Consider the following 15,312-nt stretch of genomic DNA (forward strand, 5'->3'; position numbering starts at 1 on the left):
AGAGGGGGTGGGTGGGGGTGGTTGCCCCTGGGAGAGCTTCTCAGAGGAGACCCACCAAGCTTTGCTGATGGGCTGAGCGGGGCAGGGAGCAAAGAGACAAGTCGGGATGTCTCCTCGTGGGCTGGCGGTGAGGGGATGGTGGTGCATTTACTGAGAGGTGAAAGACTAAATGCATGCAGCATCTTGGGAGTAGCTGGGGAAAGAAAGCCGAGGGGTGTAGAAATGCAAAAATGGAACTCAGGCCTTAGAAAAGTCAGATCCACGAGATGGAAACAGTTTTTCCAAAGGCAATAAAAGGGAAGAGGTGGTCTCAGGTGTGAGGGAGGTGGACAGGGATGGAGGCAGGTGCAGTGATGCTGCAGGAAACGGTAGCCCAGTGAGGCCAGAAAAGGATGAGAGAGAGAGGGAAAGGCTGGCTCCAGGTGGCTGCCTCCATCTCCAGACCCCAGAAATGGTCCCTCCCCCAGTACCCCCCCTCTCTCTCTTTCCCTCTCACACACACACACACACACAAACATGCATACACTTACAGGCACACATATGTATGAATAATCTATAATAATGCTTTTAAAGCTGTAAGGGAAAAGTTGGCATCCCTCCCCCAGTGCCTCTCTCTCTCTCTCTCACACACACACACACACACACACACACACACATACACGCATACACTTAACAGGCACACATATGTATGAATAATCTATAATAATGCTTTTAAAGCCATAAGGGAAAAGTTGACATATTTGAACATATTAAACTTTAAAACTACACTACAATGAAAGGCACTCTAAATAGTTGTAAAAAGAGAAAGGCTGGAAAAAGACTTTGTAGAGCAGGCAAAGGATCACTCTCCAGAATAATGAAGAGTTCCCACCCATCAGGAAGAAGCATGGGCAAAGGGTTCAGCTCGGCCATTTTCAAATAAGGACATGTATGTGACCAATTTGAAAAGATGCTTAGTGTCTGGCAGAAATTGAAATGACGGTGACTTCCATGTCGCTAGGGAACAGGGCACGGGGGAAGAATGGGCCTCACACACTTGGTTGGGAGTGTAAACTTCTGGCTTCTGAGGAGGACCACTGGGCTGTGTGTGGCGAGACTGCAAATGAGCAGACTCTTAATCCAGCAAGAGCTCATCTATGCATTTACCCTGGGCAGAAACCGGTACGTGTCTATGGAGAAACGCGTCAGCAGGTGTTTATTGTGGCACGTTTAGTATTTCACCAGCGAGAACTTTCAGACCGTGTCAACGCTCATCAGCAAGAGCATGGGTGTAGGTCACGGCACATCTTTGCCCATTCGCATGATGTGGCATCTTTAGAAGGTCTGTGAATACACTGATCTGAAAAAGATCTTCAAAAGTGTGCGTAGGTAAAAAGGATTGCAGTTATGTGATTCATTTAGCTCATAGCTGTGTTTGTATTTGCGTAGGTATATTTATAAATGCCTAGAGAAAGCTCTGGAAAAAGAGACACCAAATTGCTCGCAGCAGTTACTTGTGGAAGAGGAGCGAGGTTGCAGGGTGTTGGGGCAGAGTAGCACATTTGCATTCTTCCTCTGAGGGACCATCACCATCCCCCGGGTTTATTTTGGAAATGACACAATAAACCGTGCTGAAGTGGAGACGGGTCTAGGTATGCCCAGGTCTGGGCAATTTCTATGACTTTTTTTTTTTTTGGCTTTTTAAGGGCTACACCTGTGGCATACGAAGTTCCCAGGCAGGTTCAAATCAGAGCTGTAGCCACCGGCCTACACCACAGCCACAGCAACTCGGGATCTGAGCCACGTCTGCAACCTACACCACAGCTCATGGCAATGCCGGATCCTTAACCCACTGAGCAAGGCCAGGGATCAAACCCACATCCTCATGGATACTAGTCGGTTTCTTAACCCACTGAGCCACAACAGGAACTCCTCCTTTGACTTTCTGATGGAGGTGGCGTGAGGGTGTGTCTGTGGGCAGCACACAGAGGAGACATGCTGTTCTAAGAAGCTGCCCCCGCTCAGTGGTCCCGTGCTGCTGGAGCCGGCTCTGCCAGCAGAGTCGACGAAGGCTCAGCTGCAGCATAGGCCCCCTAGGTGATCCCCCCCCCCAGGTCACCTCTGTGGCCCAGCTGCCTGGAAATTAATTAGAGACAGACCGTGTCCTTCGTGGCTGGGCTCTCCTGATGCTGGAGTCATGAGCAGCTGGGTTCGGCTACAGCTTCCTCCTCCACCGTCTGAAAATTCAGTCTGCCAGAAGGAGCCAGGGAGACCGACTTGGTGGCTGAGGACAGTACACTTTTAATTCCTAGGTAGTTTGTCAGGGTCATTGGGGTGTGGTGACCTCTGCACACGGGAACGGTTTGCAGCACATCCGAGCCAGCAGCTGCTTATTCCCCTGACCGCTCACACTAAGATTCCCTTTGCTCTAAACAAGTGTGTCATTCCTGGAGCACAGGGGGTGGTGACCATAGCAACAAATCACCCAAATATTATTTTGTTCTGTGTGCCTTTCGTTAAGGCTCCCTTTCTACAATTTGCATTAATTGGAACTCCCTCTCTTTCTCTTTTTAAACTATATCTAGGAACAAAGAAAGAAGCACAGAAAGATCAAGATGCTAATAAACCTGCAGTTTCCTCTCCTAAGAGAATAGCAGCTTCAACCACCAAGCTTCATTCGCCAGGTATTTAAGAAATGCGAATCGTGTTTATCTGAGGAGCACACTTGAACTTGGAATTGGTTTTGCTCAAATGTCGTTAGTGGAGCCATGCCAGCCCACGTGGTATGCGTGACTGTTCCAGGGCTCGACGCACATGTATTCGTGTGTTCTGACTCTTGCTGAAATGAACCAGCTGTTGGCATCAGTTTGTCTTAAAAAACAGAATGCTGTTATGCTCCCATGTTGACATGGGAGAATCTTTTCTGTGTAGGAGTATCTGGTATTCCAACCTATGAAATAATTTTGATGTGTTTTATACTCCAGCATATAAAATAATTTATGATGAATTTCTAACTGATAAACAGTGTCTGAAGCTCTAACCTCGAGAGAGAGTATTTTCTAAAAATGGAGTTCCCATTGTGGGTCAGTGGTAACCAACCCGACTATTATCCACGAGGTTGCAGGTTCCATCCCTGGCTTCGCTCAGTGGGTTAAGGATCCGGCATTGCCTTGAGCTGTGGTGTAGGTCACAGACGTGGCTCAGATCTGGCATTGCTGTGGCTGTGGCCTAGGCCCGCAGCTGCAGCTCCCATTCAACCCCTAGCCTGAGGACTTCCATATGCTGCAGGTGTGGCCCTAAAAAAACAAAAAAAAAAAAAAGAAAAAAGAAAAAAAAATTTTCCTTAAAAGAAAAAGAGAAACAGTGGATATCAAATTATTTATGTCTTGGTATGAATAAGCTATGTAATGTCATGTGAAAGGGAAACATTATTTATTAGGCACATTCATATTGTAAGACATCAACCCCTTGGTAGAATAGAAGGCAGTAGAACCTCAGGACATTTTCTTTAAGCACAAAAATAGTAGCAATAGTAGCAGCTCACGTTTGAGTTCTTACTGCATACCAGGTACTATCCTGAGCTCTTTAAGTGTATTCGTTTATTTGATGCCCACAGTAATGGGAGAACAGGCATTATTATTGCTCTCCCTTTACAGTGAGGAAATTGAGGTACAGAGAGTTTTGTTAATTTGGCCAGAGTCAGAGGAAATAATTAGTAGAGTCCTGGTTTGAAGGCAGACCCTCTGAATCCCAAACCTGCACTCCTCGCTGCTACTTTGTTGCTGTTAACCAGAAAGCTTGGAGAATAGGGAACTTATTAGTATTTCCTGTAAATTGAAAATGTACGGGAAGTAATCTCAAGCCACACATGAGTGGGTCAAGAGACAAAGCCCAGGACCCACATAGGGTGGGAGATGCGATCAGGGAATCCTGCCGAAATCTGGAATTTCTCAAGGGCAGCAGCCTCACTGGGCAAATTAGGAAGGAAAAACAAAAAAACCAAACCACCTCACCTTGCAGGAATCTGGCCTGTTGCCCTTTGAGAGAAGGTCGGAAGGGAGTGGCTCCTCCCCTGGGATGGCCTCACCCCCACCCACCCAGCCTCAGGCACAGCTGGAATCCCTGCTACCGCTGCCATCTGAAAAGCCAGCTGCAAGGGCTGCAGTACTTGTGTCACTCAGTGAAGACAATGTGAACTGTGCACAATCTGTAGACACACACAAGGAAGTAAGCCACCATGAGCGAGGTCCCTGTCGTCTAAGTTCATGGATAAGTTGCAGTATTTGTAGAGCGGAATTGCATTTACCAGCAAAAAGAGGGGAAAGATGTTGTCCATGTGTCATCTGAGACGTGGTGAAGTTAAACCATACAGTCAGCGTTTCTAGGATGACCAGTACAGGAGAGTTCCGAGCCCTCTAGTTGGGGTGAGGGGTGAAAGAAATTAAATTAATGTAAATGCAGGCGAAAAGGAGAGAAAGGAAAAAGGAAACAGAGAGAGTAAAAGAGAGGGAAGAAGGAAGGGAGGGAGGAAACAGGAAGAAGCTGAAAGAATAAAATAAGGTCGTAGAAACAAATTCAGGATGTTCCATGGTGAACGTACACGAACTAAACCCTCAGACTGAAGCACTTTGTAGAGATGACCAGACTGGATTCGGTTATCGAACAGTCACGACGTATTCATTATGTGCCTATGGCAAACTCTGTGTTTTCAAAGCACACGCCCAAAATATAAGAATCCTAAAAGGCTGAAAGTAAAAGGACTGGAAAGTTTATGCCAAGAAAATACGAAACAAAAGAAAGTGTGCAGTGCTGTAGTTTTGACACATCTTTATTGTGGTGTATTCACAAAGATTAAGCCTACACGCACTGAAAGCGTACAGTGTGATAAATTTTGACTTATGTGTACGCATGGGAAGCCCTCACCACAATCAAGATAGCAAACATGTCCACCATCCCCAGGAATTTCCTGGTGCTCCTTTGTCATCCTGCCCACCTGGCCCTCTGCCCCTGCCCCCTCCCCCTTGTCCCTAAAGTGTGGTTTATGTTTTCTAAAGATTTAGATGAATAGAGTCATACGATATACAGTCTGCTTTTATCTGGCTTTTTAAACTCAGCATAACTATTTTGAGCTCTGTCCATGTGGCAGTAATCCATTCCTTTTTATTGGTAAATGGAATCCCACTGTGTAAATACCACAATTTTTCTGTTTACCTATTGAGGCACTTTGGGTTTTTTTGTTTTTTTTTTTCCCAAGGATTTGGCTGTTATAAATGAAGCCACTATGCACATCTGTACAAGTCTTGGTATGGACCTCTGCTTTCATTCTCTTTGACAGATAGCTCGGAGTGGAATGCCTGAGTCATATGGTAGCTATGTTTTAACTTTTAAAAAATGTTTAAAAAGTTTCCAAACTATTTTCCAAAGTAGCTGTGCCATTTTATATTCCCATCAGAGGCGTCTGAGAGATCCGGTTCCTCCATAGCCTTGATCAGCCTTTGTAATAATAAGCATTGTAATACATAGTGGTAACTTGTGGTTTTAATTTGCATTTCCCAAGTAACCAATGATGTTATAATGTTGACCATCCTTTTGTGTTTTTTGACGTCTGTGTATATTCTCTGAGAAAATATCTAGTTCAGTCTTTTGCCATTTTAATTTGATTTAATTAATTGGGGGTGTTGTCTTGTTGAATTTTGAGAGATTTTACATATTCTGGATTCAATTTCTTCAGCTATATGATCTGCAATTTTTTTCTCTACCGTTTGTGGCTTCTTTTGCATTCTCCTAACATCTGCAATATCTCTTGAAGATTAGATGTTCTTAATTTTCATGAAGTCCAACTCATAATTTTTTTGTGGACCATATTTTTGTGTCTAAAAAATCTTTGTATAATCCAAGATCACCAAGGTCTTCTGCTAAACTTTGTTCTAAAAGATCTAGTTATAGGTCTTATATTTAAGTCTGTGACCCGATTCATTTAATTTTTGTATATAGTGTGAGATATGGCTTGATTCTTTTTTTTTTTTTTTTTTCCTTTTAAGGGCCACACCCACGGCATATGGAAGTTCCCAGGCCAGGGGTCAAATGGAAGCTGCAGCTGCCAGCCTACACCACAGCCACAGCCACACAGGATCTGAGCCGCGTCTGTGACCTACAGTGCAGCTCACAGCAACGCCAGATCCTTAACCCACTGAGTGGGGCCAGGAATCAAACCTACATCCTCATGGTTACGAGTTGGGTTCATTACCGCTGAGCCACCATAGGAACTCCAGTCTCAGGCTGAATTACTGCAGCACCCTCCCTTCCCACTGTCCCACCTGCTGCCCCAGGAACCGCTCCAGGTTTTCCGCTCTAACACAGGCCACGGGAACTCGTCCTGCCTTTGCTGAGCTCCTGGGAATGTCCTGCCTTTGCTGAGCTCCCGGGAACGTCCCCCGGTCTTGGTCAGGGGCTGCCCTGATCATACTTGTGTGGAAACTTGAGGGCCCCTCTGTGTGTCTCCACCTGCTTCTCTGTGGATCTCTGTCCTCTCAGCTGCTCTGCCCTCTGACCCCTGAACGTCCTGAGCCCACAGCTCCACTTCCCCAACTTGGGGCAACCACCAGGGTCCCCCTGGTTTTCCCGATCGCTGTGCCATGGCCTGGAAGGCCACCCAAGGCCCTGGGCTCAGGCGACCATGAGGGTGGTAGGGTCACCTCGTGTTTTCCGACCCTCGGGATCCCTGGGCTTTTGTTAAGGTTAATGTCTTGCAAACCACAGACGTGTATTTTGGCCACGTGTTTTGGGTAGTTTCAGATGAGAAAGTAAGTCTTATCCTTCTTACTCCATCTCGGCCAAAAGTAGGTATAATTTTTAATATAATATTTACAGGAGTTCCCTGGTGGCTTGGCGGTTAAGGATTCAGCATTGTCACTGCTGTGGCTTGGGTTTGATCCCTGGCCCAGGAACTTCCGCATGCCCCAGGCGTGGTGAAAAAAAAAAAGTGTCTTAATTTAGCAGTTGCTATAACTAGCCCTATTAATCTCATGCTTTTTCACGCTTAGAGAATGGAGATGCTTAGTTTTACCTTGATGAATAGCACTTGCGCTTCCAGTAAATAATAGGAAATTTCCTGAAGTTGAGGATGTCGTATGTCAGTCTTTGTCTACATCAGGGATCATAGGAATGGGTTTTTCATGGCTGGCTCTGGGCACCATGGCTGTAACTTCCCATTTTTTTTCCCCTGTTTTTCTGTACATCAAAGTGGGAAAGAATCTGCTCCTTCTTTGGAATGGCAGAAGGACACTTCTCCTTTCTAGGGTATTTTTAAATGTCTGGGTGCTCTCCAGTTTAGTAATTCCTGCCCTCACCCATGTTCAGAACTGGCTGGAGAAAAAAACGTCCTACCCCAGCGCTGTCTGCCGTCACCCTGCCCACCACTAGCCAGCCCTAGGCAAACACGTGCCAGTGCTAAGAAGAAAGTAGTGTGTGGCTGGGCACAATTTTCGGAAATAAATTTCAATTGGTTTAAGCAAAATAAAGCCCCACCCAAGCCCAGGCTCGGCACACGTGCTCCCTGGGTGTCTGTCTGCAAGGGGCCAGCCTGCGAGAGACAGACTTCCTCTTTGTTCGGATGTGGACTCACGTCATGCAGCACTTTTCCCGAAGCTGGAGGGCTATCAAAGTTGTGTTCTTTCATCCTCTTCTTTCATGTTTACAAATGTTTAGGTCATGGGCTTTCTCTGAGATTGTAAGTAGGCAGGTCCCAAGGCAGCCCCGTTTGCTAGTTATCAAGTCAGTTAAGCGTCCAGCTTTAAAACTGAACCACGTTCTTCCATCCATTAGAATCCTCTGGATAGTGACCAGATGAGTGCAGATGAATTTTTCATGTCCTCTTTCCATTTTGAAGGGCCGCCTTCTTCCTGGGGCTCAGCCTTTGCACGCAAACTGCTTTCATTCACCTTTGTAAGAATATAAGGTTACTGGCTCTTTGCCCTGGCTCACCGGCGGTCCCTGGGACCATCGTAGATTCTCTTAAAGTTACACAGCTGGTAGGAGCACTGCAGAGGGATGGTGACTGGGCTGAGATGGAGATAACAGGAGCATATGCTTCGGATTTAGGGGCCGCCGCAGCCCGTGAGCTTCATCAGAGGCGTTGCGGAGTGGATCCGCCGAGTGCTGAGAGCCCAGTGAGGCATTGGGCCGGGCCCCTCCTGACACTGACTTGACTCAGGAAAGGGGCAGGGCCTCGTTCCTTCACAGGTGCTCAGGAAAACTCATCAAACATTTTGGTCCCCCATAAAACACGTGACGGGAGGCATACATGTAAAATCAGCTCTGTCGGAAGGTCATGGCCAGACACTGGTCCAGGTATTTCTGTTTGTATATCTCACATCAAACACTTGTGGGCCTCATTAACCATTGGGAAGTTTACAAGGGGCAGAGAAATTAAAAAAAAACAAACAAACAAACAAAAAAAAACTAGTATTTTTACCCTTTCACTTAAAGACCCCGCAACCATCTCTAAGCCCCATTTTGGAGGCCTGTATTCATTAATGTCGGTTTCTGAGCTTAACTGGATGGAAATGAGGATTTTATAGGAACCTGGAGCTTTTGAGCTTGGCTGCCCAGAGGTCAGGGGCACAGGCCTGCCGGCTCTGAACCTTCCAACTTCCCAGATGCAGTATACACACCACGGGGAACAGGGAAGGAGGTAATAACCAAATCTCCCAATACCTGGAAGTGTCCTCAGGGGACACGGCAGGGCCCTCGTTTAAAGAGAGCAGGTGGCTCTTCCGAGACGTAGGGGTGCAAGAGGTCAGACGTGGGCCTCTGTCACCACACCATCCCTGTAGTCTTCGCACTGGCGATGTTGGTCTCTGCTGGGACAGTGCAGCCCGGCAGGACTCCCACGGAAGGACGGGGTTCATCGGGTGGTTTGGGGCCACAGAGAAGCCAGACGTCCGCTTGGGGTGTTGATGCCCAAAGCTGATATTCTCAGGGGAGCCTCCATCCTGGCTCGGAACGTGGGTTCCGGGGCTCCAGGAGCAGACATGTGGATGAGGAGACTGCAACTTTGAGAATGCACATAAAAGTGACTCAACAACAGGAAAAAGAATCGTATAACTGAGTCACTGCGCTCTTCAGCAGAAAATAGCATGATGCCAAAAACTCACCTATCCAGCAATACTACGATTTTTAAAAGTAACACCAACATCAACGCAAACACCAAAGAATAGGATTTACCAAAACTTGTCATATTGCCTAATTACAGTATACTTGCTACCCTAAAAATGATGATAATAATGACGGCAGTGATAGTAAAGAGTCCTACTGGGTAGCCCAGAAAACTGTATTCAGTATCTTGTAAGAAACGACGAGGGAAAAGAATCTGAAAAAGAATACGCGTTAAGTATGTATGTCTGTACAACTGAGTCACTCTGCTGTACACTAGGAACTAAGACAACACAGTGAACCAACTATACCTCCGTCTTTAAAAAGTAAGAATAACAGAGGATAAATCTGACAGCTGAAAATACACACCATGAACACCAACTAATAGCCACAAGCTCAGAGGGGGCTCCGTATGCTATAGATTGCAATTAGCTTCAATTCACTGAGCTGGACGCATGTTTTATTATTTTCTTTAGATTTCTAAAAGAAGTGCCTTCTGGTGTAATAGCGTCAGACACCTGACACCTCCACACATCAATTAAACACTGGAGTGTTTTATAAAACCACCAGCCACAACAATAAAATGGCAAACAGGCATCATGAGAAAAAAAAAAAAAAAACGCTACCTTGGGTCTTGGAATTTAGTGCAGGCAGTGAAATCTCTCACATTTAGTTGGTAGTAATTTTTCTTTTGTTTTCAGTATTGAGAATGTTGGAATTAAGTATGTCTTCAAATTGGTTTGCCTGCAAGGGGCAAGTGAATTTGCTGGGATACTATGTACCCTACTGTCACAAAGGCAACTCTAAAGAAGCAGTAACGTCACATTCTATCATTCTATTAAACCACACCCGTTTAAGAGTTGTTTGTGTGGTCACCTTCCATCCTCTGATAATTTCGTAAGCGGAGGAAGATTTGAGTAGGATTAGCATGGTTATCGTCATGAAGCTCCCAGTCCAGAGCATTTAGCTCTGTTAACCATCTTTTCCCCTTAAAAGATGAGGCCCCTTGTTCACAAGCCCATGGCTCTTGTGCATCTCAGGGTACCAGGTACCGGAAGAGACCACCCCTTTCTGATTCACTGTATGTTCCGCCCTGATAGGTTGGAGGCAGAGGTTTATATTTATCCCCCATGGCGTGGTCAGTGTCCCTGTCGTGTCCTCTTGGACACGATCCAGTGGCGCCAAGGAAAGACCGTGCCTCGGGAATGCAAGTCCACGGCCGCCGCAGGGGTTCTTGGGGGTGTCAGGTCCTCTGAACCTCAGCTAGAAGGATGCAGGTGGAGGAGACTTGCTTCCCGGGGGCTGGGGCCGAGGTGCAGCGCTTGTGTCGGCTCTCGCCTGGGGCCTGCCTTTACTCCCTCAGGCTTCAGGCTGATAATCACCTCCCTGAAAGCCGCCCCAACCCCAGACAGTTTCTGGTTCTTTCCCCTGTGCGCCTCCCCACCCACCCATAGGCTTGCCCAGCAGGGGCCGTCGGATCTCAGAGCTTTGCAGCCACGGCAAGGAGTGAAGGCTTTCTTACTGGGATGGAACAGCACGGGGAGGGGAGGGCCGGCCCCGGCCATGGGCTCTTTTGTGTTTGTCAAGATGATTCTGGCTGCTGTGCGGTGGTAAGTGAGAAAAGGCAGGTGTCCTCTTGGAAGGGGAGAGGTGACGGTGGCTGGGACGGGACCTTCAGCCACAAAGTGGCCACCCAGGGGGACCATTTTGGAGGATGTAGATGCAGTAGGAATTTAAAGCCAGAAATCCCTGGAGCCGAGGTCATCCGAGGTGTGGCCTGAACCTGACTTTGAAGAAAGGGTCCAGTTAAAGGGTTGCTAGTTCATGCTTCTGACTTCAGCTTGGATTCACTGATGGAGTTCCCCTTAGACATTTTCAAAGAGGGATCCCCTTGAAAGAAAAAAACACAAAAACAGAACAACTGCTCCAGGCTCTCGAAGCAGACCTAGAGGAAATGCAGGCAGCTAGGAGGAATTGGGCAATTGTGTCTGTTGCTCTTTTTCGGAGCATAAAACCTGGCACTTAGAACCACATCAACAGGAGTTCCCATTGTGGCTCAGAGGGTTAAGGACCTGACATTATCTCTCTGAGGACGCAGGTTCTATCCCTGGCCTCGCTCAGTGGGTTAAGGATCCACATTGCTGTGAGCTGTGGTGTAGGTCACAGATGCAGCTCGGATCCTTCATTGCTGTGGCTGTGGCTGTGGTGTAGGCCGGCAGCTGCCGCTCATATTCGAGCCCTAGCCTGGAAACTTCCATATGCGGCAGGTGCGGCCCTAAAAGGGAAGAAAAAAAACCCCACATCAACAGAGCAATATTTAACGTCTGTCTGTCCCCCCTCTCTGTAATTAGGAGTGGTTGTCACACTTGGGCTGGAGCTCTTCTCACGGGTGCCCCATCTTTCTTCCTAGGATACCCCAAGCAGAGGACCACGGCCCCCCGCAATGGTTTTCCCCCTAAGCCAGACCCGCAGGCCCGGGAGGCCGAGCGGCAGCTGGTGCAGCGGCTGAAGGAGCGGTGTGAGCAGCAGGCCCGGCAGCTCGGCCTCGTGCAGGGGGAGCTGAGCAGGGCCGTCCGCGGCTTCCAGGCGCTCGCCGTGTCCACGCAGCTTTTCTTCGGGAAGGTGAGGCCACGTTTGGTGGAGGTGGACGGGCTCTTGGTTTGGGCAGAGGGTGGCGGTGGTGATGCTTATTTGTGCGTGTGTGTTTTCGTTGGGGCTTGGGAGCAGAGACCCGCTTGGATCCTCAGGTCCTGCAGCGTCTCCGACAGCATCGTATAACGTTTGGGGAGCCAAGCTTAGACCTGGGCGTGAAGGACATTAGTCTGGGAAGAAGGTTTAATGACCTTGCGTCCAAAAGGGAAAATTATTTTTAGAAGAAATGAAAAGGTGTAATTGTATTTTTGGAAGGTGAGGTCTTGGGAGAGGATGGCGCATGCGATTGTTTGCATTTAGACCTGAGCCCCCTGGGCTCTGAAGTTTCTGCACCTTTCAGTGCAGAGAGAGCAGGGGCCACCACGCTGGTCTCCTCGGCTGTTGGGGGGACACAGATGGTCTCCGGCCTGGAGCATCTCCTCGGGGCCACAATGCTCATGGAGCAGCGTGGGGGGAAGGGGGATGACACCCTCCCTGCCTGGCCTGACTTTCTGAAAAGGCGGAGAGCTTGGTTTCTGAGTGTCCGGCAGCTCCTGGGCTGTTCCTAGCCATTCCTAGTCTGTTTGTAGCTGCGCTGTGGCTCGGCTTAAGGAGGGCTGGTGGGAGCCTGGAGTCTAATTTGTGCGTTCGTGCCCCACCCTGAGCAGTCAGGGAGTGTTTGGGGAGAACATGGACTGTTTGGGGAGAACATGGACATTGACCTTGGAGGTTTGGGTGTTATGAGTTCGCATATCAATAACCCATAAGGCGTTAGTTTCACGGATGGACTTGCCATGTCTGTAATCGGAAATAAAAATGCTATATACATGCTCCCCAACTCAAAATAAACCAACTAAATTTCTAGCTAACTCGAGGAAGAAAAATCACAAGACTATTAACCAGTCCCCTGTCCCTCGGCTTTCTTGATCTGAACCCTAAAGCGTGGGGAGCTCTCTGACCTGTATGCTACCCTGCAGCCTCCGGGCCCCAGGAGAGAAGCCTGGCCTGCTCTCTGTTGCTTCCCTTTCGGCTGAAAGCCTTTACCCAAAAGAGCCAACTGCCAATGTATTTCGTTGGGGTAAAAGACAAGACGAATAGTTTTGCCCGTAGTTTCAGCTTCTTCTCTAGTTAAGACACCCACGCCAGCCAGCAGTGACCAGGTTGCAGTTTACGTCTTCCTTTTATTCTAGTACCATTGGGGTCAACCTTGAACCACCGAGCTGGCAGGGTTCCCACCCCTGTACAAATTAGCATTACAATCACATTTCTAAGGCGCCAAAGGGGCCAGACTTGCCATGGTAAATACTGAGCATTTTTCTCAGTGGAGAAAGAGTGATGCGTCACTGGATGCATATTTCCCGCTGACTTTCATGAAGACAGGAGAGCAGGGCTGCTCGTTGCAGTGCGATGGTAGCATTTACATTGTTACTCTGGCCGCCCTTGGACTGGGCTTTCCACGCTTCCTGCAGAGCGTTGGAACACATCCTCGAGAAAGCTTTCCTCTGGGTAGATTCGCCTACAGACGTGAGGGTAGCAGGTTGGGGACTCCTGTGTTTTCCAGTGGGAGCTCCTGGACCCACTGATGGCGTCGTGGCCGAGGAGAGAGCTCCCGTGTTGAAAGGACAGCACTCACTTCTGGGCCCCAGGACGATTCCTGCCAGCCAGGGACCACGGGTTTCCTTTCTCCCGCGTGCACATGGGGCTTGCAGGTGATTTGTCGGAATCCCCATCAGCCCTGCCTGCTGGCTGGAGCCGCCCGCGGCCTGGCATTTCAGCAGGACGGACGGCGGACATGAATTTCATTTCCTTCTCAGTAAATCACGACCAGCCGCCCCAGACAGGCCTCCCCAAATGCCCATGGCATTTCACCTCCCACACAGGATGCTCTCATCTCTGTCCTTCTGATCTCAACTGCCTCTCCAGATAAACCTCAGCAGGAAAAAAAAAAAAAAAGGACATTTAAAAAAAAGTCTGTAGTTGAACATAAGAGGCTTCCACGCAGGCTGGCATATGTTCTGCAGGGTTTACTATCATTGATTTGAGAGTTTGCCATTACTACCAAACGGGACGACCCTATGGGTGACATGGGGGGTCAGGGGCACCTGCACCTGGGCACCACGCAACCTGGGAGCTCCTGATGATGGAGCTCCTGGTACGAGACCTCGTGATCCTGAGATGCTCTGGGTCACTGTGGGAAGCAGATGCGTTGTTGTTGTTGTTATTATTATTATTATTTTTATTCCTTGTGAGCGACGGTCACGCCGAGCACGCCAGCTGTGCAGAGCGTGACGTCCACAGTCAGGCTGAAAAGGCCGTCATGGCTCTTAGCGCTGCCGCTTGGCAGACCCCGCGGGAACTCTCCACCTCTGTCTTTTCGACGCCGGAGCGTATGTGTCTGCAGAGCATGGCATAGTGAAGAGAGGGCACCGTGCCAACCAGGAGTCAGTCCTACCTCTGCCTCCATCTAGCAAGAGACCTTGAATAGGTCACCGCTCCCCTTTGAGCCTCCTCAGCGTCACCAGCGGGAATACACGCTGGCCCCTCTCGGCTTCCCACCCCCGAGTCACTTGTGACCACTCATCTTGGAGTGTCGGTTTCTCCAGCTCAAGCAGGATTGAGAATAACTCTTCACGGGGTTATTGTGAGAGTGTAGTGCTTTAGGGGCGAAGGTACTTTGAAATATTCAATAAAACATTCTTTCTGAGTACCAGGAAATCTGACAGGTATTTTACTCTCAAGCAGGATGAATAAGACACGCAAAGGAGAAATGCAAAGCTAAAACCCAGTACAAACCCCTCTTACCTCAATTTATAGACATCAAGGATGTGCCTTGGGGTGCACTTTAAGAATAGAGATAATTTTCCAGTCCAGTTATTGAGCTGTGGCTATATATATATTTTTTGTCCAGAATGTGCTGATGTCGTTAAGTCACTAGAAAAAGGAATTAGGAGCCTACATAAGCATCTTCCATTTCTGCTCCAGGCCTCACACCTCCTGGTGAAGTGGCTGTGAAAGTTGTCAGCTGTGACACAGCTTGAGCCCAGTGTCCAGAGCTGCAAAGATGGCACATTTAGGTGCCAACACCCACCTCACACTTGCGTTGGGTCCAGACAGCTCTGCCCCCACAGCAGGGCATGGGCCTCACCAAGCCAGACAGCACTGCTGAAATGTGGTCCCTGACCCCCAGGAGGTGTAGTGATAAGCGTGGCTCTCAGGGACTCCCAGTTCTCAGGGTCAAGTTGAAAGATTTTTATCTTTTGCTGCCTTGTTCCCGGGCACGTGACTCTAGCACCCCCTGGTGGCTGATCCAGGAAACATTCCAGAAGATGGTCCTGTCTTATGTGGTGCACCTCACTGTGCAGCATCAAGTTGCACACAAGTTACATCGGAGGGTGTGTTTATTTTCATTTCACTTCTGATCAGATTTATTATATTTATTCCATATGTTTTCCACTGATTTGTATCACTTTTATCTTTAGCTTTAGGAGTGTGATAGATGATGGAGTTCAACTATTTTTTAATTTATCATTCGTTTAGGCTTACAAGGCA

At 48.3% G+C, this 15,312-nt stretch overlaps 1 protein-coding gene across 12 annotated transcripts in view; it reads left to right on the plus strand.

Moving 5' to 3' along the window:
- The window catches only part of MTUS2 (microtubule associated scaffold protein 2), a 493,299-nt gene that overhangs the window by 363,636 nt on the left and 114,351 nt on the right, over positions 1 to 15,312 (plus strand). For all 12 annotated transcript variants that reach the window (XR_014819036.1, XM_021065174.2, XM_021065171.2 and 9 more), the window contains 2 exons: positions 2,565 to 2,663; positions 11,543 to 11,754. Coding sequence is in view for 11 of the 12 variants with exons in the window: in XM_021065174.2 (XP_020920833.1) it covers positions 2,565 to 2,663; positions 11,543 to 11,754 (311 nt within the window). In the remaining variant the exon portion in view is untranslated. The remainder of the gene's footprint in view (positions 1 to 2,564; positions 2,664 to 11,542; positions 11,755 to 15,312) is intronic.

The sequence above is a fragment of the Sus scrofa genome, chromosome 11 (assembly GCF_054392235.1).
Source record: "Sus scrofa isolate SSC_HxYL_T2T_F1_AM1 chromosome 11, Sscrofa_HxYL_maternal_Yorkshire_Landrace_v2.0, whole genome shotgun sequence".
NCBI classification, from domain to species: Eukaryota; Metazoa; Chordata; class Mammalia; order Artiodactyla; family Suidae; genus Sus; species Sus scrofa.